This window comes from Molothrus aeneus, chromosome 22 (assembly GCF_037042795.1).
Source record: "Molothrus aeneus isolate 106 chromosome 22, BPBGC_Maene_1.0, whole genome shotgun sequence".
Taxonomy (NCBI): Eukaryota; Metazoa; Chordata; class Aves; order Passeriformes; family Icteridae; genus Molothrus; species Molothrus aeneus.
The window spans coordinates 5,387,893-5,415,641 of NC_089667.1; the positions used below are offsets into that span (position 1 = coordinate 5,387,893).

At 45.6% G+C, this 27,749-nt stretch overlaps 1 protein-coding gene across 3 annotated transcripts in view; it reads right to left on the reverse strand.

Annotated features, from left to right (window-relative positions):
• Nucleotides 1-213: 213 nt before the first annotated feature.
• ARHGEF12 (Rho guanine nucleotide exchange factor 12) overlaps nt 214-27,749 on the reverse strand; it is an 82,302-nt gene continuing 54,766 nt past the window's right edge. For all 3 annotated transcript variants that reach the window (XM_066564376.1, XM_066564375.1, XM_066564377.1), the window contains 29 exons: nt 27,327-27,419; nt 25,893-26,003; nt 25,187-25,285; nt 24,495-24,537; nt 24,268-24,373; nt 23,300-23,437; nt 22,603-22,635; nt 21,520-21,634; nt 20,728-20,833; nt 19,632-19,844; nt 19,116-19,245; nt 18,778-18,813; nt 18,030-18,184; nt 17,188-17,334; nt 16,377-16,462; nt 15,479-15,604; nt 14,264-14,378; nt 12,931-13,031; nt 12,710-12,787; nt 11,463-11,538; nt 10,882-11,049; nt 10,291-10,378; nt 9,445-9,534; nt 9,223-9,299; nt 8,673-8,882; nt 5,729-6,226; nt 2,760-3,073; nt 997-1,069; nt 214-611 (listed from right to left, as the gene is read on the reverse strand). In XM_066564376.1, coding sequence (XP_066420473.1) covers nt 601-611; nt 997-1,069; nt 2,760-3,073; nt 5,729-6,226; nt 8,673-8,882; nt 9,223-9,299; nt 9,445-9,534; nt 10,291-10,378; nt 10,882-11,049; nt 11,463-11,538; nt 12,710-12,787; nt 12,931-13,031; nt 14,264-14,378; nt 15,479-15,604; nt 16,377-16,462; nt 17,188-17,334; nt 18,030-18,184; nt 18,778-18,813; nt 19,116-19,245; nt 19,632-19,844; nt 20,728-20,833; nt 21,520-21,634; nt 22,603-22,635; nt 23,300-23,437; nt 24,268-24,373; nt 24,495-24,537; nt 25,187-25,285; nt 25,893-26,003; nt 27,327-27,419 — 3,636 coding nt within the window. In that variant the 3' untranslated portion in view covers nt 214-600. The remainder of the gene's footprint in view (nt 612-996; nt 1,070-2,759; nt 3,074-5,728; nt 6,227-8,672; nt 8,883-9,222; nt 9,300-9,444; nt 9,535-10,290; nt 10,379-10,881; nt 11,050-11,462; nt 11,539-12,709; nt 12,788-12,930; nt 13,032-14,263; nt 14,379-15,478; nt 15,605-16,376; nt 16,463-17,187; nt 17,335-18,029; nt 18,185-18,777; nt 18,814-19,115; nt 19,246-19,631; nt 19,845-20,727; nt 20,834-21,519; nt 21,635-22,602; nt 22,636-23,299; nt 23,438-24,267; nt 24,374-24,494; nt 24,538-25,186; nt 25,286-25,892; nt 26,004-27,326; nt 27,420-27,749) is intronic.

Consider the following 27,749-nt stretch of genomic DNA (forward strand, 5'->3'; position numbering starts at 1 on the left):
GCAGCTGGTTGGATACAGACAAAATCCAGCCACAAATTCCATCCTAACACCTTCATGAGTAGCTCTTGGTAGTGTGAGCGCCAGCAGGGAGTGCAGAGTCCAGTCCAGTGAGGAATCACCTGCACACAGATCCCCCCTGTCCCCTCACCAGGGGGCCAGAACTGTCACTACCCAAAAAATAGAACCAAAAAAAAAAAAAAAAAAAAAGGCAGATTAAAAAATTAAAATGTGCTTTTGATACACGGAATGAAGTCAAATAAATACATTGATTTTTTTTTTCTTTTAAATGTCTAAATACATTTTTTTATATCCTACACCCAAAGCTCTGTACATTTGGTTTGGTTTTTTTTTTTTTTTCCTGTTCTGAAAAAAAAAAAAAAATTTGAATTTCTGGTAGCAAGGAGAGGAGCAGAATAGAATAGACTCCCTCACTGACAAGATAGTGCAGATGCCCCACAGGAAAAGCACCCCATGCCCACTTTGCTAGAGAATGGTTCTGTTTGGATGCTCCAAACCCTCATCCCAGAGTCCACAGGGGAGACAGCGGGTGCTGTGTCCTGATTCTCTTCCTCCAATCTTCAGCCACTCCTGGAAACACGACTAGCTTTTGTCTGAAAAGGGGAAAAAAAGGGAAAATAAAGGTGGTGAGAGAGAGAGGGATGCACTGAGAGAGGAGTGAGTGGCATTTCTGAGCACTCGCACAGGCAGAGCTGCTCACTGAGAGCCTCACCCCCAGCCCTTGCTCTGGTGTCACTGCCACATCAGCTGAAGCTGGAATTGGAAAATTCACCCCCAAAATGCAAATGGACCAAACTTATAAAAGTGTGAAACCCATGACCAATTCTCCATTTTGGGTGGGTTTTGTCTGCCCTAAAGGTACCAGAAGGCCCTTCAATAAACAGAACTGCTTTTTATTATTGTAACTCTGCCTGGCCTCTGTTTTCAGGTGGCCCAAACAGTGGATTTTGTGCTCTGGGTGTGATCTTGGGGTCCTACCTGAGTGCTCTCCTGTGGAGGCTGAGCCAGCCAGCCCCTGGCGCCGCAGAATGCTGTAATCCTCCTCCACCTCCTGCAAAACAGCAACAACAGCCCCAAAACTCAGCTGGATCCTCCTTTACCAGGCAAACAAAGAGGGCTTCACACAGGAAAGGAGAAGTTTCACTACTGCAAACAGCCAGGTTGGAGTGAGCCCCCTCAACTCCTTTATCAGCAGCTTCATTTGCATGCAATATTCTGATTTCAGTGAAATTCAAGGCTGGCTACTGAGTGTTTCACAAAATAGACTTTCTGTAGCTATTCTATAAAGAGAATCCCTGTCTCTATATGCAAAAATAATTTGGAATATATTTGGAAAATAATTTGGAATATATAGAGCCTGAAAGCCTCAATATTTGTCTGATATATCCTTGGTGCAACTCAGAATCTTCGTCTGACACACGAGCAGCAGCACATGAGAGATTTCACAGAATCACCAAGGCTGGAAAAGACCTTTGAGATCTCTGAGTCCAACCTATGCCCTAAGACCACCTTGTCACCAAGTGCCACATCCAGGGTGTCCCTGAACACCTCCAGGAATGGGGACTCCAGCCCCTCCCACCTCTCTGTGCAGAAATTCTCCCTAATCTTTATGGCCAGGAATCCACATTCCTCAAAGCTGTCCATTTCTTTATGCCAGGAATCCACATTCCTTAAAGCTGTCCATTTCTTCATGCCAGGAATCCACATTCCTCAAAGCTGTCCATTTCTTCATGCCAGGAATCCACATTCCTCAAAGCTGTCCATTTCCTCATGCCAGGAATCCACATTCCTCAGGCAGTGTCCTGTTGGAAACTCCACTTCTGCAGGCTTCCTATCCCTCAGAAATTTCTCCAGATCAAAATCAAAGCAGCAAAGAACCCTCCAGCTCCAGCAGAACTATCGGCCTGTTGTGATCCACAACTCAATGCACACACAACAGCAAAAAAAAGCAAAAGATTCTGCTCTAAAGCCTTCTGTGGCATTCACATTCTCTAGAAAAATCCCTTTGCCCAGGGCTTTTCTCCTGGGAAGCTGAGAGACCTCAGAGAAAAGGGAAACAATTCCGATCTCATTGGCTTCTCCTGTGTTTTGCTCGTGTGGAATGTGTTTGGAGATTGTTTCATTGGTTTCATGTGAATTGTTTTGACTTTTTGGCCAATTGAGGCCAAGCTGTGTCAGGACTCTGGAAAGAGCCATGAGCTTTCATTATTATCTTTTTAACTTTTAGTAAGTATCCTTTCTGTACTCTTTAATACAGTATAATATTCTTTAATATAATATAGTATCAAAAAGTAATAAATTGACCTTCTGAGAACATGGAGTCAAATTCATCACTCCTCCCTGCCACAGGGAGCCCTGCAAATACAACAATCTTCCAGGAGTCAAGCCAGAGATGAAGAGAAACGTGCCTGTGTCCTTGCCTAGCAAAATTGTTTTAAAGCTTTTTCTCTAACCCAAAACTGAACGGGTATGGAAATGATGAAACGCTCAGGTGACCAAACCTTCTATGTGCAATGCTAATACTAATAATTTAAAATAACAATAAAAATAACAAAAGCAATGCACCTGTAGCTAAAAATAATAATAATAATACAATAAAAATAACAAAAAGCAACTCACCTTTAGATGATGATGACAACGATAATAATAATAATAATAATAATAATAATAATAATAATAATAATAATAATAATAATAATAATAATAATAAATAACAACAAAAAGACCAAAAAGCAACGCACCTTTAGCTTCTCCAGGGCATCCTGGATGTTGTGGATGTACTGCATGAGCTGCACTCGGGTCTCCAGGGGGAGCTGGGGGCTGCCCAGGAAGGGACAGGGCTCCTCCAGGCCTGCCCAGCGCAGCTCCTCGGGGAAGGGCGAGCTGTCCCTGTCACTCTGGGTGTCCCTGGGGGACAGGGGCTGCTGCTGCTGCTGCTGGGGACAGGCCAGGGGGGGCTGCCTGTGCGAGGTGCACTGCAGGACCAGGGCCGACACCTCCTCGTCCGTGGAGCTCTCCTGCACTGTCCCGTATCCATCGAGGATCAAATAATTTCCTGTGGGGACAATGGGGGTCAGGGGCTTCAGGGCTCATGGGGTTTGAGGAGATCTTTAGAGGCAGAAATGGGGATGTCCCACAGCCCATCTCCTGAGAAAAGGAGTCCCACAGCCCATCTCCTAAAAACAGAAGTTCCACAGCCCATCTCATGAGGAAAATCAAATCATTTCCTGCAGAGACAATGGGTTTCAATTCAACCGTCCCCAAAAAGCTTCAGGGCTCACGGGGGTTTGAGCAGATTTTAAGAGACCAAAGTGAGGATGTCCCACAGCCCATCTCCTGAGAAAAATCAAATAATTTCAAATAATAAATGGTGTTTGACTCAACTACCCCTAAGAAGCTTCAGGGCTCAGGGAGGGGTTGAGGAGATTTTAAGAGACAAAAGTGAGGATGTCCCACAGCCCATCTATCTCCTGAGAAAAATCAAATCATTTCCTGCAGAGACAATGGCTTTTAATTCAACTGCCCCGAAGAAGCTTCAGGGCTCAGGAGGGGTTTGAGCAGATTTTTAGTGGGGATTTTTAGTGTCCCACAGCCCATCTCCTGAGAAAAGAAGTCCCACAGCTCATCTTGTGAGAAAAATCAAATGATTTCCTGCAGAGACAAAGGAGTTTGATTCAACCATCCCGAAGAAACTTCAGGGCTCAGGGGGGTTTGAGCAGATTTTAACAGACAGAAGTGGGGATGTCCCACAGCCCATCTATCACGTGAGAAAAGAGAAAAGAAGTCCCACAGCCCATCTATCTCCTGAGAAAAACCATTTGTGAACACTCCAAAGATCAGTGGTGCTCTCAGGCTCAGCTGGCTCTGAACAGGTTCAGAGATCAGGGATGGTTTTCACACTGTGCATTAAAAAATATCCATAATTAAATGGCCAGCACCTGGACTCAGTGATCCTTCTGGCTCCTCTCCAGCTCAGGATATTCTGTGAGCTCATCACCTCCCTTCCTGCTTGCCCAAAATCTCTGTTTTTATGATAATATCTGAAAATCCTGCTCTTGCACCCATGGCACCTGTCAAACCCAGCTGCTGGATTCCCAGACTCCACTCGCAGCCCTGGCACTGGGGATGCTTTTAGATGGGTGAGGTTCAAAGCAGAGCTTGCTGATAAGCTAAAAGATAAAGTAATTACAGACAGAAAATGCTTTCACAACCTGCACCCAGAAACAGCAGTCCATTTAATGAATTTTTCCATAATAGCACAGGCAAAGCAAACACAGGGGACTCAGAATTGACTAAAACCAGATCCATCTCATTTTGATGTCCCCATACAGTTAAAAAAGCAAACAGTGGAAGAGGTGACAAATAAATTAGATGCTTCAAGTTGTTGGCTTGGTTTTAATAATTTAAAATGTCTCAGGGAGAAAAAATTATTTGCACTATGTATTTGGAAAGCAGCATTGGGGCAGTCATAAATTGGCTTATCCACGTGGATATAATCCAATTTTTAAATAAGAGCATATTTATGGATAAGAGACTTCTGTGGGGCTGTTAGTGTTGAATCCACCTGATAGAAGCAGCTGCTTCTCCTAGAAAATGCACATGAGATAAACCTCAGCTTCTGTGCTAAGTTTGGTGTGCTCAGGATTTGTAAATAATTTGTAGCTGTCAATAATTTGAAGCTGTCAAATAGTGCATGAGCAGCAAAAACAATAAAAATAATAAAATAATAAACTTTTCAGAGGTTCAGAGTGTGGTAAGGTTACGGGAGACTAAAACTAAAGTGTAAAATTAAAGTTGTGAGTTTCTTTCCTGAAGCTTGATCAGGAAAAGGGCTTTAAAAAGGGCTTTAAAAAGGGCTTTGACTGCAGGGAAAACCTTTAGGGAGCAGAGAGATGAAGTGGTCCAGGCCAGCCACAATCGAGGGCTTGGCAATTCCAGGCTGTCCCAGGCTTGTCCTGTGTCCCCCAGCCCTCCAGCATCTCCTCAAGAACATGAAGAATGAACCAGCTCCATGTTCCTTTCCTGAAGCTTGATCAGGAAAAGAGCTTTAAAAAGAGCTTTAAAAAGGGCTTTGACTGCAGGGAAAAGCTTTTCCCTTCAAGCAGTAGAGAGATGAAGTGGTCCAGGCCAGCCACAATCGAGGGCTTGGCAATTCCAGTTGTCACCGGGTGCGTCCTGTGTCCCCAGCCCTTCAGCTTCTCCTGCAGCGCATAAAGAATGAACCAGCTCCACGTTCCTTTCCTGAAGCTTGATCAGGAAAAGAGCTTTAAAAAGGGCTTTGCCTCCAGGGAAAACCTTTTTTCTACAAGTCCTTTCAAGCAGTGGAGAGATGAAGTGGTCCAGGCCAGCCACAACTGAGGGCTTGGCAATTCCAGTTGTCACCGGGTGTGTCCAGTGTCCCCAGCCCTTCAGCTTCTCCTCAAGAACATGAAGAATGAAGCAGCTCCATGTTTGCACAGGGCTAGAATGACTTGGTGAGAGCTGGGGGACTGTCCTACCCCAGCCAAACAAACAGTGAAGTGTTAAACAGAGCTGGCCAGGCCATCAGCCCCTGCAGGAGTGCAGGAAGAATGAACCTGCTCCTGTTTGCACAGAGCCAAAATGACTTGGTGAGAGCTGGGAGCTGACTGTCCTACCCCAGACAAGCAAAAGGTGAAGTTAAAGGGACCTGGCCAGGCCATCACCCCCTGCAGGAATGCCCCAGGCTCACCTGAGATCCGAATTTGCACCTCCTCCTCCTCCTCTTCCTCCTCCTCCTCCTCCTCATCCTTCCTGTCCAGCAGCTCGCCGCTCTCGCCGGGGTTCTCGTCGCTGTGAGCTTCCCGAGCATCAAAGAAATGCTCCCCGCTCTCCTCAGCCCCCAGCCCCTCCAGCTCCGAGCTGGAGCCCTCCAGGTTCGTGCTGTCCATGGGCAAAGTGCCCCTGGCAGGGGGCTCAGGGCCCAGCAGCTGCAGGGCATCCCCCGAGGCCGGGCACCGCGCTGCAGTCCGGGCGCCGTGCCTCTCCTCCCCAGTTCTGCCAAGGGCTCTGTCCTCTGCAGCCTGCTGGAATTTGCTCTCAGAATCTGGGATTTGCTGCAGTTCAGTGCCACCCTCGGTCTGGGCTTCCTGGGACACGTTCCTGAACCTGGGCAGGCGCTGTCTGTCCTCCAGGGTCCCCTTCTCAGCCAGGCCCAGCTGCTGCACCAGGAGCTGCTTCAGCAGCCCCACTGCAAGGACAGGCAAGGGTCAGATGAGAGGGACAGGATTTGGGCTCAAAGTGACAAAATGACTCGAATTTTGACCCGGCACAGGAGCTCACAGCTGTGGTTATAGCAGGGGATTCCAACTTTGGGCTCAAAGTGACCAAATAACTCGAATTTTGACCCTGCACAGGAGCTCACAGCTGTGGTTATAGCAGGGGATTCCCACCTCAAGGAAAATGGGAATATTCCGCTCAGGTTTGAAATGACAGCAAAAGAAAAAAAAAGGGAAAAGAAATCTAAGAAGGGGGGTTTGAGCAGATTTTTACAGACAGAAGTGGGGATGTCCCACAGCACATCTCCTGAGAAAAGAAGTCCCACAGCCCATCTATCTCCTGAGAAAAATCGAATTATTTCCTGCAGAGACAATGGAGTTGGATTCAACCGTCCCCAAAAAGCTTCAGGGCTCAGGGGGGTTTGAGCAGATTTTTAGTGGGGATGTCCCGCAGCCCATCCATCTCCTGAGAAAAGAGAAAAGAAGTCCCACAGCCCATCTATCTCCTGAGAAAAACCATTTGTGAACACTCCAAAGATCAGTGGTGCTCTCAGACTCAGCTGGCTCTGAACAGGTTCAGAGATCAGGGATGGTTTTTACACTGTGCATTAAAAAATATCCATAATTAAATGGCCAGCACCTGGACTCAGTGATCCTTCTGGCTCCTCTCCAGCTCAGGATATTCTGTGAGCTCATCACCTCCCTTCCTGCTTGCCCAAAATCTCTGTTTCTATCATAATATCTGGAAATCCTGCTCTTGCACTAATGGCACCTGACAAATGCAGGCAAGGCTCACAGAGCACAGAGGGGATTAAAGCAGACACAAAGGTCACCCTCTGACAGAGGTGTGACTCCTGCTCTCGGTTGGAAAAACAGGGATAAAAATAAATGTATTAAAGGCTCCAGCCTCACTCCCCTGTTTTACCTTACAATATGTCAGGACAAGTTGCATCTCCTTGGAGAAAACCAAAGAAATTGTCTCCAGAAATGATCCTGAGTGCTTGGGTTTCACCCTGCACAGGAGCTCAGAGCTGTGGTTAGAGCAGGGGATTCCCACCTCAAGGAAATTGGGAATATTCCACTCAGGTTTGAAATGACAGAAAAAAAAAAAAAAAAAAAAAAAAAGAGAAAAATCTAAGAAACATTTTTCCCTAAAATTCAATGCAAATTTATGCCTGGTTGAACTTCAACCCACATTCCTTTAGCTCCCAAATTATCCCAAGCAAACACTTCATAATAGGGACATATTGTTCCAAACAAAAACGTGCTGCTGTCAAGAGCCCCAGATTGTTCCTCCTCACCACAAAATGCTCCTGCAACACCCAAAAAAAGCTGTGATGTCACACAGCAGAACTGTCACTCAGCTCAGGCTCTTGTCACAATGTTGGAGAGCTGCTCTTTTAACTCTCAGCACTCAGGAGATGCTGTAGGGTCACTGAAATTGTCCTTACACACCCCCAAACTAAGATTATTTTAGCTGTGGTCTCTTAAAACAAGTACCAAGAATATCTGTCCAATATTCAGAACTAGAAAAGAACTTTAAATCCTCTAAGAAAGAGAATAAATGGAATTAAAAGCTCTGAGATCACTCTGAGACTGCAGAGAACTGTCATTGCTTGGACAGAGAGATGGAAAAGGCAACTGGGGCCAAGGATGTGAGAGTTCTGCACTTTGGTAAAAGCAAATATTGCACAGACTCTTCCCTCCAAGTACAACTCAGGGACTTTGTGTCCCTTCCAGGGTTGCCAAGGAGAGATCTGTGGATTAATGAATTCATGGAAATTTTGGGGAGTTATATTTAGGAGTTGCACTGCCAGAGCTGATCCAGCAGGTTGCAGAGCCCTGCATTCCTCCTCTGAAAGGAGAGCAGGAGAAATGATTGAAAACCTTAAAAACACAATCTCAAACAATGATTTGTCCATCAGAAAAACTTCTCAACACACACAAGTGTTGATGCAATTAGACCCAACCACCTCCCAGGTACTCAGGAAACCTGGGCCTGGGCTTTGGATATAAGTGAGCTTAACAATTTACAGAATTTTACAGGAAAAAAAAAAGGGAAAATTGTATTCTGCAACACAAGCAACCTCTCCAGTTCTGCTCCAGTGTTATACAGGAGTAAGGCCAGGGCTGAGTGCCTTGCCTTCAAAAACTGCTGACCAGCAATGGCACTGTGCACTAAGCTCTGCAATAGAATTTTGCCATCAAAGCACTCCATGGATGGTAGAAATTCATGATCAGCCTCATTTGGTACAGAAAACCCCAGAAAAACAAGGAGGTGCCTGAAGCCCAGGGAAGGGGCAGTGCATGGATTCACAGCTCCTGGCTGCCCCATCCCTTTTGTGCGAAATCCAGCCCAGGGGGATGGAAAAGGGATGGAAATCCCAGGTGCAGAGCCCAGCCCAGGGGGGTACTCACAGTTCCTCAGGGCATCCCGTGCCCACTGCCCCTCTGGCACCGAGGCTGAGCTGCAGCCAGAGGAGTCCTTTAGGGCCAGCTCCGCCTGCTGCACCTTCTCAAACTGCCCCTCTGCCCCCAGCAGCCCCTCCACCTTGGCCTTCTCAGACATGATGGGCGAGGAGGACTGAGGGTTCAGGATCAAGGGAGACTCCAGGCCCAAATCTTTATCTGGAGGACAAAAAAAACCCAAAAATTCAGGTGAAACAATGATGATAAAAGTGCAGAAAATTCCGCTCTGGAAACACTAAGATCCTTCACCTACAAGGCTAGTTCTTTCCAGGGATAAAGAAACCACTCTCCAACAGTTTATAAATCAGATGGGAATAGTAAAAGGTTCATTTCCAAGAGGTTCAGCATCACTTCTCTGAATGACTTGTAAAGAAATCATCCCTTTCCAGAACAATCTCAAAGCTGCCCCGGGATCCCCAATCCCCCAGGACTATGGCTGGGCACGCCTGCACTCCCTGGAGCAAATCTCCTGCTCCCCTTCCCTGAATCCCTGCCTCACCTGGACTCTGCAGGCTGCTGGCAGGAATGTCATGCTGCTCCTTGAGCTTCTGCTGCTCCTCTTCCTCACGCTCCTCTCTGCAGGGAGGGAAGAACAAACACATCCCTTCAGTCAGCTTCATCTGCAGCAGAATCCATGCTTTGGAGGGCGATTTTTAAGCAGGAAAAAGGGGTGCTGGAGGAAGAAAAATCAGCTTTTCCTCCTCCTGCAGCTTTGACTTACTCGCCAGGGCCTGACTGAGGCAGTGGGATCACTCTTCTGCTGCTCCCCATCTTCACAGTTCCTGCCATCTGAGCTATAAGGTCCTGCCAGCTGCAGCAGAAACAGCAAATAAAACCATGCAGCAAGTGAGACAGAATGAGCATTTCTCTATTTAATCCTCTTAAACCCAGTTGATATTATTACTGCTTTTTTTACCAAAAAGAAATGTCTTTTTTTTTTAAGTTCTGTTACATCCAGTCCCCTCAGGAACAGCCTGAGATCACCACAGCAGAAAGCTCAGCTCACCTGGATGCTCTTCAGCAGATGGAAATGATAGACAGGACCTTATCACTTGTCAGATCAACCAGTTAATTGATATATAAAGACATGAAAAAGCCTTATTTCACACATCACTGAAGGGAAGAGATGCAACAACAGGCATGTATCCTATAATCACATCTATCCCTGGGTGTTCTTTAGGAGAAAAGAGTTTCTCCCAATGGAGCTTTCAGCCATGGAATATCCAATTCCTGCACTGGGGTGTTTATGATGCCAGAATGTAAATCTGCAAAGATCTCTGGTGCTGCATGAAGATGCAGGATTATTTCTGGGTCCGATCTGGCAGTCAGGCCCAAAAAACCAGAATTTTAAGGGTAAATAAAAACATTTTGGAGGTCAGGAGAGAGTCTGGATTGAGCCAGCTGGGAGGGATTATCCACAGACACTTACAGACACCACAAGACCACAGCTTACAGAGACCACAAGATTTCCAGCTGAATTTGGAGAAGGAACTCAGGGAATTCATGGGGCAAAAGGTCTCTCAGATCCAACAAAGCCAGCAGCAGCTGGAATTTGCCCAGGACTTACACATTCTTCTCTGAGACAGTCTGTGCCACCAGCTCGTAGATGTGAGCCCCCGTCGCCGACATGGAGATGACGAAGAAAGCTTTGTTATCTGCACAGCACAGGGAAGGGAAGGGAAGAACTGAAACCTCTCAGAAAGTTCACAAATTCACTTCTCACTTCCCAAAAATTCCTACATAACCCCAGCCTGAAGCAAGGAAAAAGTTCTTGAGATAACTTTCCAACACTAATAGAGAAACACTGACCTTGTCCTATCAAAGAAATGTGCCCTCAAAGGGAAAAAACCCATTTTGAAAAAGCTCCATTTCTCCTCTTTTCCCTTCTTCCCTTCTAATAATTTCCAAAGTGCTTTTCCTCTAACACAATCAGAGTACTTTCATTTAGAAGTCTATTTAAAACTCAAGCAAATGCCTATTACTGATGCAAAGAAGTTAAACAGCTCATCCATACTAAGCATGATGTTGGACAACCAAGAATTAAGCCTACGCAGTTTTCCATGTTCTGCTCTGCAAATCTACACAAAATCATCTTCCTCAACTGAGCTAATCTTTATTTTTGGCTTCTCTTTTTGCTTTCTCAGTGGGCTGCACTGACCTGTGGCCACCTGGCGAACCAGCACAGTGTTGAGTTTGATGATGGGGCTGAAGGTGTGCTTGCTGTCAGCTGTGGATGCCAGGATCTTGCTGTGGCACTTCAGCACCAGTTTGTCATCTTGCTTCTGCAGCAGCACCAGGATGTCCTCCAGCAGCAGAGTGTACAGATCTGCCCAGAATGCAAAAAAAAAAAAAAAAAAAAAAAAAAAAAGCCCAGGATGAGTTAAAAGATTGCCATCAGAAAGCAAAGTGCTGCATTTCTGATTACTCATGCAGAGGCAGCAATCAGTGCTGTGCCATTCCAGGCAAAGCTTGCAAATCTTCCTGGTGAAAACTCCAGCAGAAAGCTACAGATGGAACTGGATCAGCTCATGACTGACTGCTGTGTCCCTGCGTGGCCCTAACGATACTCCAGCACTTTTCAGAATTGACAAGAATAATTTAATCAGCTCAGAGAAGCACACAGGCATTATTAGAGGTGGCAGCAAGAAGCATAACTGGGAGCTGCAGCAGAGCTTTTCCCTCCTCTCCTTCCCAGCAAACTCAGGCAGAGACAGGGGATGGGGGATGGCCCAGACTCACCGATGGTTTTGTCACGATTCACCTTCCAGGTCAAGGGCCCCTCATGGAGCATTTTTCTCTTTGTTAGATCCAGGTTCTGTCACCAGGGGAAAGAAAAAAAAAATGAAATTTCCTTGGAAGCAAGTCATGATAAAACACAGGAATGCCAGAGGGACTCCAGTCTGGAGCTAAGCAGCTAAACCCAGAAACGTGGAACAGGGAACCCAAAATCCTGTCAGAGATGCTGTTTATCACTTTCCCTCTGCTTTTTTCCACGTGCCAAGTGCCACAGAGTGGGAAATTCTCCCAGCAAGTCGAGCTCCTGGGGCATTAGGATGTCACCTGTTTCCTAGGAGGAGTTTTTCCAACCCCCCCCATATTCAGCTCTAGCATTACAACTGATTAATGCTGCAGCACTCCATTTGCAAGTCAAGTGTGCCTACAAATTATTTACAAATCATCCCCATGATCTGACAGGCTTTGTAATGTCAATGGATTCTTCAGGCACTTCAGTGCTTGTGACATTTAGATCTGCAGGCAAGCAGAAGTGACAATTTTCACAATTCATCCCTTCCAAGTCTCAGAGTCTGCAATCAATGACAGCGAGATTTTGTAGCTGCCAAAAGTTCTTCCTTCCCTTGCTGAATGCTTGCAGGTTTATTTGGGGAAGGATACATGACACAGTTCTATGGAAAAGCTGGGGCTTTTTTATTCACACTGGCTTTAAGGGAGATGGGGAAGAAACCAGCAGATGACCAGCTCCCAGCAAAACTGCAAAGATTTACAGGAGCCATGGAACAGAATATTTTTAATACTGGACTTCAGGTTTTATTTGGCTGTGTGGAACTCATACATTTTTGTACAAGCTCTCCCTTTGAAGCCAATTCCACTGCTACACCTCAGGGCTCTCCAAGGCCTCCCCAGCTCCAACAGCATCACTAAGAGATGCACTCACATGAGATAAATACCCACAATAATCTCATTATCCATCAGATATCTCTTCTGGGATACAGTGCTTGAGCTTGCAGGCTATAAAGGTTTGTTGCACACAGCTGACAAGCTCCATCAGCACCATGATGTGCAGAACTGAGCTGTTAGAGCCACAGAAATCTTCAGGAAGGTGGCAAAGCTCACATTTCTGAGACTAATTGTTTTCATTTTCATACAGAAATATTTATCTCCAAAGACCACTTGATTGTGCACCAGAAGAAGCACAAAGTGAATGCAAACTCCATTCACACAGGGCTGGTTTTAATGCTCCCACTCACCCTGAACTCATCCATCATGGGATCCTCTGACTGCTTCAAGTAGGAGAGGTCGAGTCTCCGCTGATAATCCTCCAGGTGCTGCAGGAAATGCAGGGAAATGTCAGAACTGCCCAGAGTGGAGTGCAGGAAATGCAGGGAAATGTCACTTGGAGCAGCAGAAGTGCCCAGAGTGCAGCTGCACTGCTGTGCCCAGCCCTGGGGGCTCACTCAGGCCCTCTCACCTGTTTGTTCTCTGACTCTTTGACAGCCTGGTTCACGTGGTTGAGGATCTGGCGACAGTGATCTGCTGCTTTCTTGACCTTCTCCTTCTCCTCAGGCAGCTCTGCAAGAATAACACAAAGTGGGACAGAGGTTTGGCCAGCCAGCCCTGCAGTGCACTCTGCTGACCTCAAGCTGGACAAAAAGGAGTTAAAACTCCAAGAGGAGTCACCAACAAAAGCACTGCAATAATGGTAAAAATGGGATTTGTCAGGAGAGAATTGATTGTGACCTGCACATCATTACACATAATGCAATTGTTACTCTCCCTTTTTTAGGGCCTTGTGACAGCTACTCACAATAATCTGAGAGACCTAAAATCCTTATAAAATGCTTATAAAATCCTTACTAAGAGTACAGGCACAGGTGAACCCATCAATTCTCCCCAGCAGCAGCAGCCACACTGAGAATTCACTTAACAGGAACATCACCCAGTACATCAAAGATAATGGAGTATCACATGCTCTCCTAATTAGGATTAGAGGGAACTTGTAGCTGCAGTCTATTTTTATGAGTAATGAAATTACCCTGCAGCAGGTATCAGATAGTAAAGCTGGGAAGGCATTTTGTGCTGTTATTTATCACATTTTTACCTGTTGTGCTGGAAGTATCTTTCAGTGTAACAGATCCTAATTAAACCCCACCCTTTGCAAGAGCATGGGGACATTCTGTGCTGCTTTAGAGGTTTGATAGAGTCACTTATTTCACACTGAATTTCCTTTTTATTTTCCTAAGGAGGAACCAACACTGGATTTTTCTTTTTATTATTATTTTTTTACACCTCCTGTGCAGACAGCAGCAGTGAGGTCGCAATGAAAACAGACACACATAAAACTGAAGTGTTATTTAACACATTTACCTAAAAAACCTTGCTGAGATGGGTGTCTGTCACAGACATCTTTTATGAAAAATCCTTTCCTTAGGATTTTTCCTCCTGAGAAGCTGAGAGGCCTCAGGAACAAAATGTACCCAATGGTTATCTGCTGCTGTGGAATGCAACAGGTGCAGCTGGGATTGGGCTCATGTGGTTGTTTCTAATTAATGACCAATCACAGCCCAGCTGGCTCAGACTCTGAGCCACAAACCTTTGTTATCATTCTTTCTTTTCCTATTCTTAGCCAGCCTTCTGATGAAATCCTTTCTTCTATTCTCTTAGTATAGTTTTAATATAATATATATCATAAAATAATAAATCAAGCCTTCTGAAACATGGAGTCAGATCCTCATCTCTTCCCTCATCCTAAGACCCCTCTGAACACGGTCACAGGTGCCCAAATCCCAGTGGCAAGGCTTTACCTGTGTATTTAGCAATGTTATCCAGCAGAAGGGGGTATTTAGTCAACCTCTGCATCTCTGTGGGGATGATATCCTTCAGCTGCAGCCGCCGGCACAGGGGATTGCTCTCAGCATCCTAAATTTCAACAGCACAATATCTGCATTTGTCATTTTTATTAAGGCCATAATTACCTGAATGCACAACATCTATTCATCACTTAAACATCTATTACTTCACTTTCCAGTAATTAAATACAAGACAAGAGATGCCAAGATCTATCACTCAGAAAACACATCCCCTCTCCATCTGCAATTACCCAGAGGAGAAGCTCATCACAGCAGCAGTGCCTTCCTCCCCTCATTACTCCCCATGGGCATGGGCCCATCCCCAATCCATCTCAGTCAGCAGCTCCCAGGGAACACATCACTTTGGGCTTTCACAGCGCAGCAAAACTCAGGATATTTGTCAAGATAATCTCCCCTGTACTCCCAGAGCTCCTCCCAGCCTGTGCTGATGGAGATCAAGTTCTACAAATGCCACACGGAGCCACAGCCCACCCTGGCAGGCAGAGCAGCTGTGCAGCATCTGCCTCCTGCTCCTGGCACCCTGAGCGCTCTGCCCAATGGGATTTGGGGTCCTTGGGCACCAGGCACCTCGAGGGAGATGGCATCTCCTGCCTGGGACACGGAGCTGCCCTGCATTCCATCTGTGCTCCCCAGAACTGAGGGCTCCTCCCTCCAGAAACCACCAGGAGAGGTAAATACAGTGCTGGACGTGGCGCCCAGCTGAAGGCAGCCCTAGCCATGATGTCACTAATGATGGTCATTAATTATCAGAACTTTATCTAGGAAGATTCATTGGGCTGTGCTGAGGTTACTCCAAGCCTGGTGGAGAAACTGAGAGCTTAGGGGGGAAAAAATCAGTTTGTTGAAAAACTCAAGGCCTGGAGGAGAAAACTCAAAGCCTGGTGGAGAAAAACTCAAAGCCTGGTGGAGAAAACTCCAAAGCCTGGTGGAGAAAAACTCAAAGCCTGGTGGAGAAAAACTCAAAGCCTGGTGGAGAAAACTCCAAAGCCTGGTGGAGAAAACTCAAAAGCCTGGTGGAGAAAACTCAAAAGCCTGGTGAAAAACTCAAAAGCCTGGTGAAAAACTCAAAAGCCTGGAGGAGACAACTCAAATCCTGGTGGAGAAAACTCAAAGCCTGGTGGAAAACTCTGAGCCCTGTGGCAAACCCACCTGCACGAAGGTCTGGAAGCGCGAGTCCTTCTTCTGGCGGGACTTGATGACCTCCAGAGCAAAGGGCTGGTTGCTGCAGAAGGTGGCAGTGGCAAGTTTCAGCTTCTCCTCTGCTGCTCCACTAAACTGTGCCAGAAAGCCAAAAAAGCCAAGTTTAGATAGGCTGGAGCTCAGCGCGGGGCATCCTCAGCAGGCAGAGCCACATGGGACTGGGATCACCAGGGAACAAAGGAATTACTGATAAAAATGAGGAGGCATTTCTGCTCTGGTTTAAGGCTTTGTCTTTCCAGAGGAGACCTTTACATCCCAAACTCTTCAGTTCTCCTGAATCCAGCCCTCCCACATCACAGAATCCCAGACTGGTTTGAGTTCAAAGGGACTTTAAAGGTCATCCCCATCATGGGCCAGGACATCCTTGAACACTTCCAGGACTGGGGCAGCCAAATCTCTCCATAAAGATCTCAAAAGTGAAGCCTGCAGCAGCACTATAAACTCCAAATTTATACATTCTAAGATTAGAAATCACTATTTCTAACCATCTTCTAACTGCACCGCAGGCAACACCAGGCTCACACTTCAGTGTTACTGAAATAAATCGTGCCACTACATTTTTCAAAATCCCACTCTCACCTTTATGTACCCAAAGTACCTTTCTATTCCACCCACACATCTTAAGGATATTATTCTTGTGCCTTAAATGACTCCTATTCCAGTCAGATGAAAATCCTCTGAGTTGCTCCTGCTTTCCTTCCCCCCTCATCCTCCAGCTCTGTTTTGGCTCCAGGACTCGCAGCCCTTCAGTTCCCATTGCTGGGATTTACCTCCTCCAACCTCTGGCTCTATTGGTCATTCCATGACACATTATTTTCAAACAGAAGAAATATTAAAAGAATTTTACCCAGGAGAGCAAATCTTCCCCAATTTGGCCAATGACTGAAGTCTCGTTCCTTTTCCGGACAGATTTCATCTGATCGTTCAGTGCAACTTAAGAAGAAGGAAAAAAAGGTAAATTTTATTAATAGTGGTCAAAATGCTGGCTTAATTTTCAGCATTTAACATAAAAGCTATTCTAGGAGAAGATCAGATTTGAAATAATTTTAATTAGCTAATAAACAACATCCTGCAACTTAATCAATTTAAGATATCTAATGAAATGTGATGTAACTCCTTTGCACTTGTGTCTCACCTGGCTTCAAAGGACCCCTAAGAACCATTCCAAACTCATCTTTTCTGAGGCTCAATGTAATTTTTCTATCAACAGGAATAATGCAGAAGCCAGAAAACCACACAACTGATGATTCAGTGGCTGAAATTCCTGTTGTGAGCAGTCCTGTCCCTAAACAATGAGGAAGGGCCACCCTTCAGAAACAAACAGACATCAATCTTCATAAATCTGTTTTCTGCTCTCCTCAGGAGCAGTTGTACCACCTCAAACCCTGGCCCAGAGAGCTCATTGCTCTTTTATCAAGCATGAATCAACACAGATGAGGAAAAGGAACACTGGACACAATATTCCTCATCAAAACATCTTTGTGACTCAGAAATGGAGCCAAGTGTGAACAAAAGCAAGCCCAGGGCAGTGCTGAAGAATTCCTGAAGAATTCTGCTCCATCTCAAGCACTGGGTGAAGCTGCCTCATGTTCCAGGGTTCCTTTGCTTCAATTTTTCAGCCACTGGAAGCCCAAACTGCAGCATCCAGCTGTTCCTACCATGCAGCCCAAGGATGTCCTCGAGGTTGGAGAAGATTTTCCTCTTGTCACTGGAGCTGAGGATGCCCTCCCTGGTGACCCTCTGGTAGAAGACGTTGTGCAGGACCTTCAGCGTGCGCACGTGGGCTCGCTCCGTGTAGAACAGCTCTGGGGACACAGGGAGAGCAGGATGGCACCTGGGCAGCCTCAGGACAGCTCAGAGCAGGGCCCTCAGCAGCATTTCCCTCCCTGGTCCATATCCCAGGCCCTGCTGTGATTCCATGTTTGGAAAATTCCATCGTTTACCCCAAACCAACAGCTCTGAGCTCACAAATCCACACAAAGGCTTCTGCAGGAGCTGCAACTGGAATCTGCTCAAGTTTGGGAGCAGCTCCTCTCCCTCTTTCTCTTTCTTGATTTCCATCACCTGCTTGCCTAAAAACCAAGCTTTTCTTGTTTTCTTTTCCAGAACATATTAAAAACCTGGCCTCTCCCTCCTCCTCCTGCAGGTTTTCCAAAGGAGATGGGAACTCAAAGGTGTTGTTGGGTGTGTGGGGGCTGCCATCCACGGACTCACTTAATATTTAATAACCACTTGATATTGTTTATTTGTCCTCTAAGGACTGGATCAATCTCACCTCAGGTTATTTCTCACTGGATCAATCTCACCTCAGGTTATTTCCCAGTAACAAGCACAGGTTTCACACCTAAGAACTCTTCAAACCAAAAGTTCTAGAATTCTCCAGCTATTATTTCACAAAAAAAAAAAACCACCTAATTGTAAATTTTTAAGAACTTCAAAGCTCCAGGGGAAGGTTTTCCAGCTCTGAGCTTGGCCAGGTAGGACAGAACCCCCATCTCACCATTTATCACTTCCTGACGTTTGATTTCGTAGGGTTTGAGCCCCATCAGCACCTCCCTGCTCACAAGCTGCTGCCAGTTGGGAGGGTCCATGTCCATGTCAAAGTCATAGAGCTCATCCTCACTCTGCACATCTGCAAAGCCAACACTGTCCATCCTGACGGCGGGAGAAAAAAAGAGGGAGTTAATTCCCATTTCAGGGAAAAGCTGAGTACATCAATCAGCTTTATGAACACACTGTCCCTGCCAGCTGGGGGCTGTTTGATGCCTGAACCTCTGGGCACATTCTCTAATTTTGCCCTTTCCAGATTGACTGTTCTGACAGTGTTTTCATAACCCTCCTTTTAATGGCACAGATCAAATCATTTGCAGTCAGACATCAAGGCAGTGAAAAGGGCAGGTTACAGTTTCTTGCCTCAGTCTATCTGCAGGTACAGAACCAACAGCAATACAGGTTGAAAAGGAAAATAGGGATCTCTCTACTCCCTAACCCAACTGCCATCCATTCAAATCAGTGGATACAGCAATCATTCCACTTCACTCACAGATCAAAGGGGTATTTTTGCATATGGCTCACTCCACCTGCCCTACAAATGGCTGCCAGTGTCTGATTTCGTGTCTTCTTAAAGAAAAGAGATCATGCAGACAACTGTGCTGCCTCAGAACAAAGAGCACTGCTGCATTCTGCTTCATAACCATTTGAAATCCAAACAAATTCAGTCAAGTTCAAACATTTCTAAGCACACTCACTTGCGAAAAGGCTTCGGTGTTCCCATGTCAACCATCCTGCAAGGGAGGAAAGCAATCATTAGGGGGCTTGTGCCTGAATTTCTCCCTGCTCAGAACAACCTCAGAATGGTGGTCTGAGCTCCAAGGCAGAGCATCCTGTCTCCTCTCCTGACAGTTTTCTATCACAGCAGAGACAAAACCCAAAGTTTCCTAAATCTACGAACAATATTTAACACAAACAACATCATTTATGCATTGACACTGTCACATTGACAAAGGTCACTCTACACTGATCTTTTCCAACCCATTCCAAGCCTTCCTGACTCTCTCCCAAGGCTCCCTCGAGCAGCCAGAGTTACCTCTCAGCCTCTCCCTCCTCCTCCTGCAGGTTTTCCAGAGGAGATGGGAACTCAAAGGTGTTGTTGGGAGTGCGGGGGGTGCCATCCATGGACTCACTGGCAGGCGGGGCTTCCCCAGGCTGCTTCACACCTGGACACAGGAGAAATGTGAAAGGTGAGGAACCCAGTTAGAGGGCACCAGAGAACCTCCCAGCCTCTCCAGAGCCTCCTGATTCCAGCTTCAGAGCTGGAGGAACTCGATTCCCAGGGCGGTAAGAACGAATCTCAGTGACAAAAGCTTCAGGTGGCACCTGCTGGGTTTTTCCTGTTGGATGATCCAATGCCACGCTGGCTGAACCCACTAACAACCACTGCAGCTCGTGGCAACATTCCCTAATTGAGGAACGCTGATTAAGGTGAGGAAGAGCAGCTCTAATGACATCAAAGCGTTGCCTAATTAGCCCAGCTCGTTGCACCAGCGCTCTGCACATCCTGCTCACAGCCCACAACCTTTGACCACTCTTCATTCCACCCTACCTGTGTCACTGTCCTTGCTGCCCTCTGGAGAGGCAAAGGGCCCCATTGCCAGGGGGGACATGGGGTTGGCAGGGGGGTAGGGGGCATCTGTGCCATCGCTGGAGGAGCCACTCTGGCGCGTCTTGCTGGACTCGGGGGGCTCTGGGCTCACAGAAGAGGCTGTGGGCGAGTGCTTGGGGTGCCTGGGCTTCTGCATCTCCATGGCCCTGCCAACTGGACAGAGAGACTCGTCACCCTGCTGAAAACACCCCTGCAGTGCTGAGAGAAGCAGCATTGCAGGGCCAACCAGGTCTGTGCGTCTTCGAAGCTGGGTTTTAACAAGAAGAAGTTTAAATGCACTCAATCCTGTTGGAAATCACTCAATCTTACTGAAAATCACTCAGTCCCACTGAAAATCACACAATTCTACTGAAAATCATTCAATCCTACTGAAAATCACTCAATTCTACTGAAAATCATTCAATCCTACTGAAAATCACTCAGACCTAATGAAAATCATTCAATCTTACTGAAAATCACTCAGTCCCACTGAAATTCATTCAATCCTACTGAAAATCACTCAGTCCTAATGAAAATCATTCAATTCTACTGAAAATCACTCAGTCCCACTGAAAATCACTCAATTCTACTGAAAATCACTCAGTCCCACTGAAAATCACACAATTCTACTGAAAAATCACTCAGTCCCACTGAAAATCATTCAATCCTGCTGAAAATCACTCAGTCCTAATGAAAATCATTCCATTCTAATGAAAATCACTCAGTCTTGCTGAAAAATCACTCAGTCTTGCTGAAAATCACTCAGTCTTGCTGAAAATCACTCAGTCTTGCTGAAAATCACTCAGTCTTGCTGAAAAATCACTCAATCCTACTGAAAAATCACTCAGTCCCAGCCCAAAATCCAATTCCACGGCCCCTCAGGGTGAGACAGGGCTGGAAGGGAACTGGGAGAAACGGGGTCCAAATTGTGAGGACCGGGATTGGGTGAGGCAGGATGGGTGGGATGAGGTTTAGGGGGCAAACAGGGTTCCTGGCAGGGATTTTGGGAGGCAGCAGGGATTTTCTGTGGCTCTCAGGGGTGCCTGGGCTGACATACTTGCGCTGCTGTCGTGTCGGCTCGGTCTCCTTGGGGGCCCCAGGATGTTGGGGAAGCCTCTCCTCTTCCCTTTCTCCTCTCCCTCTTTCTCCTTCTTGATGCTTTGCTGCAGAAAAAGAAAAGCAAACTCAGCCCTCGCTGCTTCAAATCCAGCTGTTTACTGAGATTTTAATTGGTTCTTTAAGGGAGAGGACACAAAGCTTGAAAAAGGCTTCACGCTGTTTCACCTTTTTTGGTTAGTGCAGAACTGCTTGAAACTCTCTTAATATTTCAAAGGAAGCTGAAATGTTGATGAAAATGAGCAGCTACTGTGACCAGATACACCCCCATGCTGTGGGAAACAAGGGATCACACCCACAGGGACGAAGTTTTGGTGGAAATATTCATTATATAATTGGTAAAGTGGGGGTGGCAGGGAGAAGAACTCTCCTGCATCACGAACCAGGAGGGTTTGGGTGAGTTTCTCCAGAAAAAAGGGAAGTAAACAAGGCAACAGCTTTAATGAGACCCCCCTGTGGTTCAAGGCTGTGTTCTATGAAATATTCCTCGCCCAAAGTTTTAATAACCACCAAAAACAAGGTGAATTCAGGGATAAAGGAAATAATTCCAAGTATTTCCAACTCACGCCTCTACCAACAGATGCAGAACCCCATTTCAACTCTCAGGTTTGCTGTGCAGCTCAGCAACCCCAGATCCTCTTGAAACACAAAAACCACACCCATTTTTCACTTTTTTCCTGCAAAACCGGGGTTTGAATTGCACACAAATCCCCTGAGGCCATGGCAGCAGTACCTTGATCTTTGGCAGGAACCCAATCCTGCCCCGCTTCTGCTCCAGGTTCCGAGGCTCTTTGACTTTCACTCCCAGGTGTTTCATGTAGGTGAGGATCACATATTGCATGGTGGAGCTGCCAAACACAGAAAAAACCAGGGAGCTTTAAGAGGAGGATATTGGGAAAATACGTTGAGTCAATAAAATTAAGGTCAAGTGCCAAGGCTCTGTTGAGAAGTTCATTTTTAAATTGAAGTGTTGAAATGAATGGAAATGAATTCTCACAGATAATGGGAAGGCTCAGCCAACAGCAGAAGTTATAATTTTTTAATTTAAAAATTGGCTTGTTATTATTATTATTATTATTATTATTATTATTATTATTATTATTATTATTATTATTATTATTATTATTATTATTATTATTATTATTATTATTATTATTATTATTATATTGTGGTGTAAATAAAGATGGAATATATGGATGGGGAGGCCCTGGCACAGGGTGCCCAGAGCAGCTGAGGCTGCCCCTGCATCCCTGGCAGTGCCCAAGGCCAGGCTGGAGCACCCTGGGACAGTGGAAGTTGTCCCTACCCATGGCTGAGGTTGGAATTAAATCATCTTTAAGGTCCCTCCCAACCCAAATCATTCCACGATAAAAGGCACAGAAGCCCAGGAGGTGAAAATACAATTTTGAGAATTACACAGAAGGTCCTAAAATTCTACACTAAAACCATATTTGATGTCACATTATAGCTTTGAGTTATGGTAGAAATAAGCAGCAGTAAAAGGTGACTGCAAAAAGGAGGAAATGCTGCTCAGATAAAAACTGAACAGGACAAGGCACACACAGAAAATAAATGTTAGAGCAGAAATGTTAGAGCAGATTGAAGCAGTTACAACACAAAACAGAAATAAACACAAACTCTCAGTGACAGTAATTTTTAAGATGTGAAACACAGGCAGCAAACATCAGCAAAGAAGAGGCTGATGCTCTGAATTCCAATGATTTGTGCCAGGGGATTCAGGAGTTTGGAGAACAGCCGGGAGAGGGCTGTCGTGTTCCATCTGCACACACAGCCCGAGCTCCCCAGCTCCCATTACCTCTTGTCTTCCTCCAGAGGCTGAGATGTCATCCTAAAAACAAGAAAGGGTTTGAAAATGAAGCTCAAAACCCAATTAACACCCGGTCCCATCCACCCAGAGCATCAGTAGTTGTGTTGAAGTGTCCTTTAGAATGTTCAGCAGTCCCAGCAGGGGAAAAAAAATAAAATCAAGAATCAAAAGTGAAGGTTCAGCTGTGGAAATTGGATTCAGCCCACATTAAAAAGGAGAAAATGGGTTGTGAAGCTGTTGTTTCTGCAGGAAAAGGGCTCTGATCTAATAATGCACAGGCTGAGAACGGCAATACTGCCTGCCATATTTCACAGCAGCCTCCTGGACAAAAGAACCTCACCTTCCCTCCTGAGCCTTCCATTCCGTCCTGAGCCTTCCATTCCCTCACCTTCCCTCCTGAGCCTTCCATTCCCTCCTGAGCCTTCCATTCCCTCACCTTCCCTCCTGAGCCTTCCATTCCCTCACCTTCCCTTCCCTTCCTCCTGAGCCTTCCATTCCCTCCTGAGCCTTGCATTCTCTCCTCAGCCTTCCCTTCCCTTCCCTCCTGCCCCACCCCAACAAACACTCAGGGGCAGCAACGCCACCCAGTGACACCAAACCCCACTCCCCAATTCCTCCACCTGGCTTTTCCCAGCACCTTTAAGGTTATTTTTCCCCCCTCATTGTCCTGTTTGGTGTCACTTACAGGACCTCCTCGATTTTGGCCAGGATCTGCTCTGCACAGCTCCTCTCCTTCTCCACGGCGTTGCGGTCGCGGAGCCGCTCTGCGTCCAGCCTGCTCAGCTCCCCCTCGGCCAGGGTCAGCCCCATGCTCCTCTTCTGCCTGCAACAGGGCACAGGGAGCATCACCTGCAGCTGGGCATTACTCAGGGTGTGTCACAGAGGGATTCTGGGGGTGTTTGAAGGATCTGCGTGACGGTTTTAGGTATGGAAAAGTTCATCGCTGAGCTTGGCACGGAGCTCAGCACTCCACATGGAAAAGCAAATTAATTATCAACTTCTACTCCATGACTGGGAGAGCTCACAGAATTATTCACAGAGCTCACGGAATTCAGAGAACTCACAGAATTCACAGAATTAAATTACAGAAATTACAGACTGACCAGGTTGGAAGAGACCTTCAAGATCATGGAGTCCAACCCAGCCCCAACCCCTCAACTCAACCCTGGCACCCAGTGCCACATCCAGGCTTTGTTAAACACACCCAGGGATGGGGACTCCATCATCTCCCTGGGCAGAACACCCTTTATCTGTAAAGACCCTTTCTGGAAAAAACTTTTTCCTAATATCCATTTCCCTTGGCCCAGCTTGAGCTTTGTAAAGGGGATTATTCCCTGCCCAAAGGAAAATAGGGACAGGAAAAAAAAAAAAAAGATATAAGCTGATTATAAACACAATCAGGAAGAGAGATTTATACAACAAAACCTAAGAAAAAAATACTCTGGCATTTCCTCACACAGCTTCCAGGAATGAAGGATCCAAGCTCTAGGATTGCAGCTGATGATTTGATTATGGATTGGCCACAGGGCGTATTCCTGGTATGTTCCTATCCAATCCAAGAGGAATTTTATCTCCCTCAGGTTTCCCTGTGCTGGAACGCTGACTGAACTCAAATATGAATGAAAAGGAAACTCCACAGAGAGCTTTTGGTACCTGAAATCTTCCAGGTTCCTCTGGACCTCTGGACAGACTTTGTCCTGCATGGTCTGGATGAACTGGCGGTGCAGCTCTTCAGGGAGCAGCTCTGGCCTTCTCCTGTCTGGGAGGCAGAAAATTCACCAATTATTCCTCTGGGAACAGCCCCCACCTTCAATAAATGACTTCAATAAAGTCATTAATTAATGAATTAACCCACCCTCTGCCCTTCACTCCCACCCTACCTAATTCCAAGGAGATCTCCTCTGGAACTGGGACTTTCAGGTTCTGCAAAAGGAAAGAAAGGATGGGAGAACCCACAGAGAAACCAGCACCCCAATAAAACACACAAATCACTCCAGGAAATTCCCTCAAAAGCCAAAATCATCCAAGCTGAGCACCTGAGCAAACCATTTATTGCTGGTTTGAAAAGAGAAGACTCCCATGAATATATTATCATTCACAGGATTATTTAAGATGCACATGTGGTACACAAAGCTCTGCTGCAGTTTCTGGGAGTTTAATTCATGACAGCAAAGAATTTTCTCAGCTTTCCAACAGAGACATAAAATTTCCCAATCCTTGGAACAGCCACATCAATACCCACAGCAATTATTAACTAAAAAAGCAACACAGAAGAGCCAGAATTTGCTGAAATAAATTATTTCTCCTATCAACAACAAATCCCCTGGGATTTGTTACCAGGCACCTGAGGCCATTCAATCCCTGGTAACATTTCAACAAAAATACTAAAAACTTTTATTACAGTTTTATATTTTATGAAGTTATTTATTAAACATTACTCCAATTTTGATATTTAGAACTGTTTCTTTTGGGGGGCTTTATCCCCCTTAGTTTTTCACAGTTCAGGTGAGTGGAGAAAGGTCAAAGTCAGCTTGCTAAATGGGTAAAAATGAGGAAAAGAAGAGGAACCTACTGCAGCCCTGTCCAGGAAAAACTGGTAAAACTCCAGGAAAACACGCCGGGTCTCTTTGGAGTTGGTTTGTTTGTACAGGTCTGTGTAAAGGTAGCACAGCTGTGGGGAACAGGAGGGCAAGAAATGAGGTGAAAACCATGAAAACTCCAAGTTTTCTTTCCAGTGTTTGAAGGAATTCAGCAGTGCTGGGTTGAAACCTTGCCCAGCTCCTCAGGGAGGTGCCCTGGAAATGGGGAGAGAGGGAAGGGGCTGGGAGAGGAGCACAGAGAGGGCAAAGCTTCCCTGTAGACAACTGATCCCACACCTTGGGGTGGAATAGAGGCTTGCAGGAGATAAATAATTATTTGCAAGCAGCCAAATGTAAAAGGAACAGTTATTTTTGTGTTTCTCCCTTTATCTGAAAGGAAAGGGGCTGGAAGAAGAGCACAGAGAGGGCAAATCCTCTCTGTAGACAGCTGATCCCACACCTTGGGGTGGAATGAGAGGCTTGCAGGAGGTGAATAATCATTTGTAAGCAGCCAAATGTAAAGGGAACAATTCTCTTTGTGCTTCTCCCTTTATCTAAGGGGATAAATGTGGATTTTTCAGGCCCAGGCCTGCACAGAGTCTGCATTTCCCTCCTTGCAGTGAGTGCTGCACAAGACCTGGTAAATTCTGGTGCAGATCCCCAAATGTGAGGCAGGGAGACAATTCCAGAGCTTCTCACCAGTGCTGCAGGATCAAACTGGGACACGACGTGGTGCAGGAGCACAGCCAGGTGAGCCGGGCGGGACTTCAGGAGCTCGATGTTCTGGAAGCAGCTGCACTGCCCATTGATCTGCAGGCACAGGGAATTACATCTGAATTAGTCAGGAATGGGAGAAAGGACAGCTAAAATAATTCAGAGTGAGTATGTGGTAGCTGTGCTGCTGCGAGAAGAATTTGGGATTTAGGAAAAACTAAAGAAGGTGAAATAAATGATAAATAAAAATTTATCATTTATTTCACATTAATGATTTAAATTAATCATTTAAATTTAAATTTAATTATAACATTTATAATTTTATAATTTAAAATTAAATTTAAAATTAATTATAAAATTATAATTTGGATTTTAAAATTAATTATAAAATTTAAAATTCATTATAAAATTATAAATTTGGATTTTAAAATTAATTATAAAATTTAAAATTCATTATAAAATTATAAATTTAAAATTTAAAATTAGTTATAAAATTTAAAATTAATTATAAAATTATAAATTTAAAATTTAAAATTAATTATAAAATAATATAATTTAATTATATATAATTTAAAAAAATAATAAATTGAGGTTTGAAGAAGAAAGAAAAATAACAGACTCAAAGATGGATATTGTCATAAACTCCCCAAATACTTCTATTTGGAAAGATCAGCAACAATAGGAATTCTCAAATTCTTATTTCACCATACAAGGAGTACTCAGCAGTTTAGGAATAGGGGAGGAGAATTCTGGTTGGTGGGGAAAAAAAAGGCTAAAAGTCATTCCCATGTGTCAGAGTTCAGGACACCCCTCTGGCTGTCCTGGATTGCCAGGACCCTGCCAGGGGGCTCAGAGACCCTGGCACAGAGCCCAAGACCCCCCCTGTGCCTTTGATTGTGACCCATGGAAAAAGTTACCAACCTTAGATGAAGATCTGCAAGCCACTAAAGTCTAAGTAGAATAATAATTAGTTTGTTATGGGGTGAAAAAGAGATTTTTGGGGTTTTTGGTATGGGGGTTCAGGGGGCAAGATGGAGGGAACTGGGCGTGTCCAGCCTTTCTCCTTCTTCTCCTTGGCCTCCATCTTCTGCTGTGATGGCGGCACTTTGGGATTGGTTTAGAGTAGAAGCTCAGTGTCTAACACAGGTGATGGGTATTGGGAAGTTATGGTCAATATTGTACAGGCAGTTTTTAGTATAAAAAGATAACACAGCCCTGAGGGTGTCAGTGTGCCTCTGTCTGACCTGCTGAATGAACCTCAGCTGGACAGGAGAAAGAATTTTATAGATAAGAAACAATAAACAACCTTGAGACTGAGAACTGAAGAGCTCTGACTCCTTCTTTGACTGCTGGGCTGGGGAAAAGAGACTTTTTAACACATCTGGGGTCACTGTGAGCAGCTGAAGCCCCAGCACTCACCTGCTCCTGCTCAGTGTCAAAATCATCATCCTCTGCTCCGATGATCTGCGTCCCCACTCGGGACAGGGGGCTGCCAACACTGCACTGCGAGTCCTGAAGAGAAGGAGAAAAGCACAACCTTGGCATTGTCCCCTACAGGGAAACTTGGAGATGTTCTGATCATGTCAACTCTGCAAAAACTCCACCTTGGACGCCCCTCCCAAAAATCCCAACATTCCCAAATATCAAATCAGGTGCATCAAGAGCAGCTGCAAGCAGCAGTGCATGTGCCCAGGGCCATCCCTGCACAGAGGGGAAACGTGGCTTTGGGAGGAGGGCAAGGAGAACCCAGGAGTGGAGTCATGCCAAGGGTGAGGATGTGCTCAGACAGCTCTGCACTTCCTGCTGAGCTCCACTCATGGCCCTGCTGGAAATGGCAGCCCC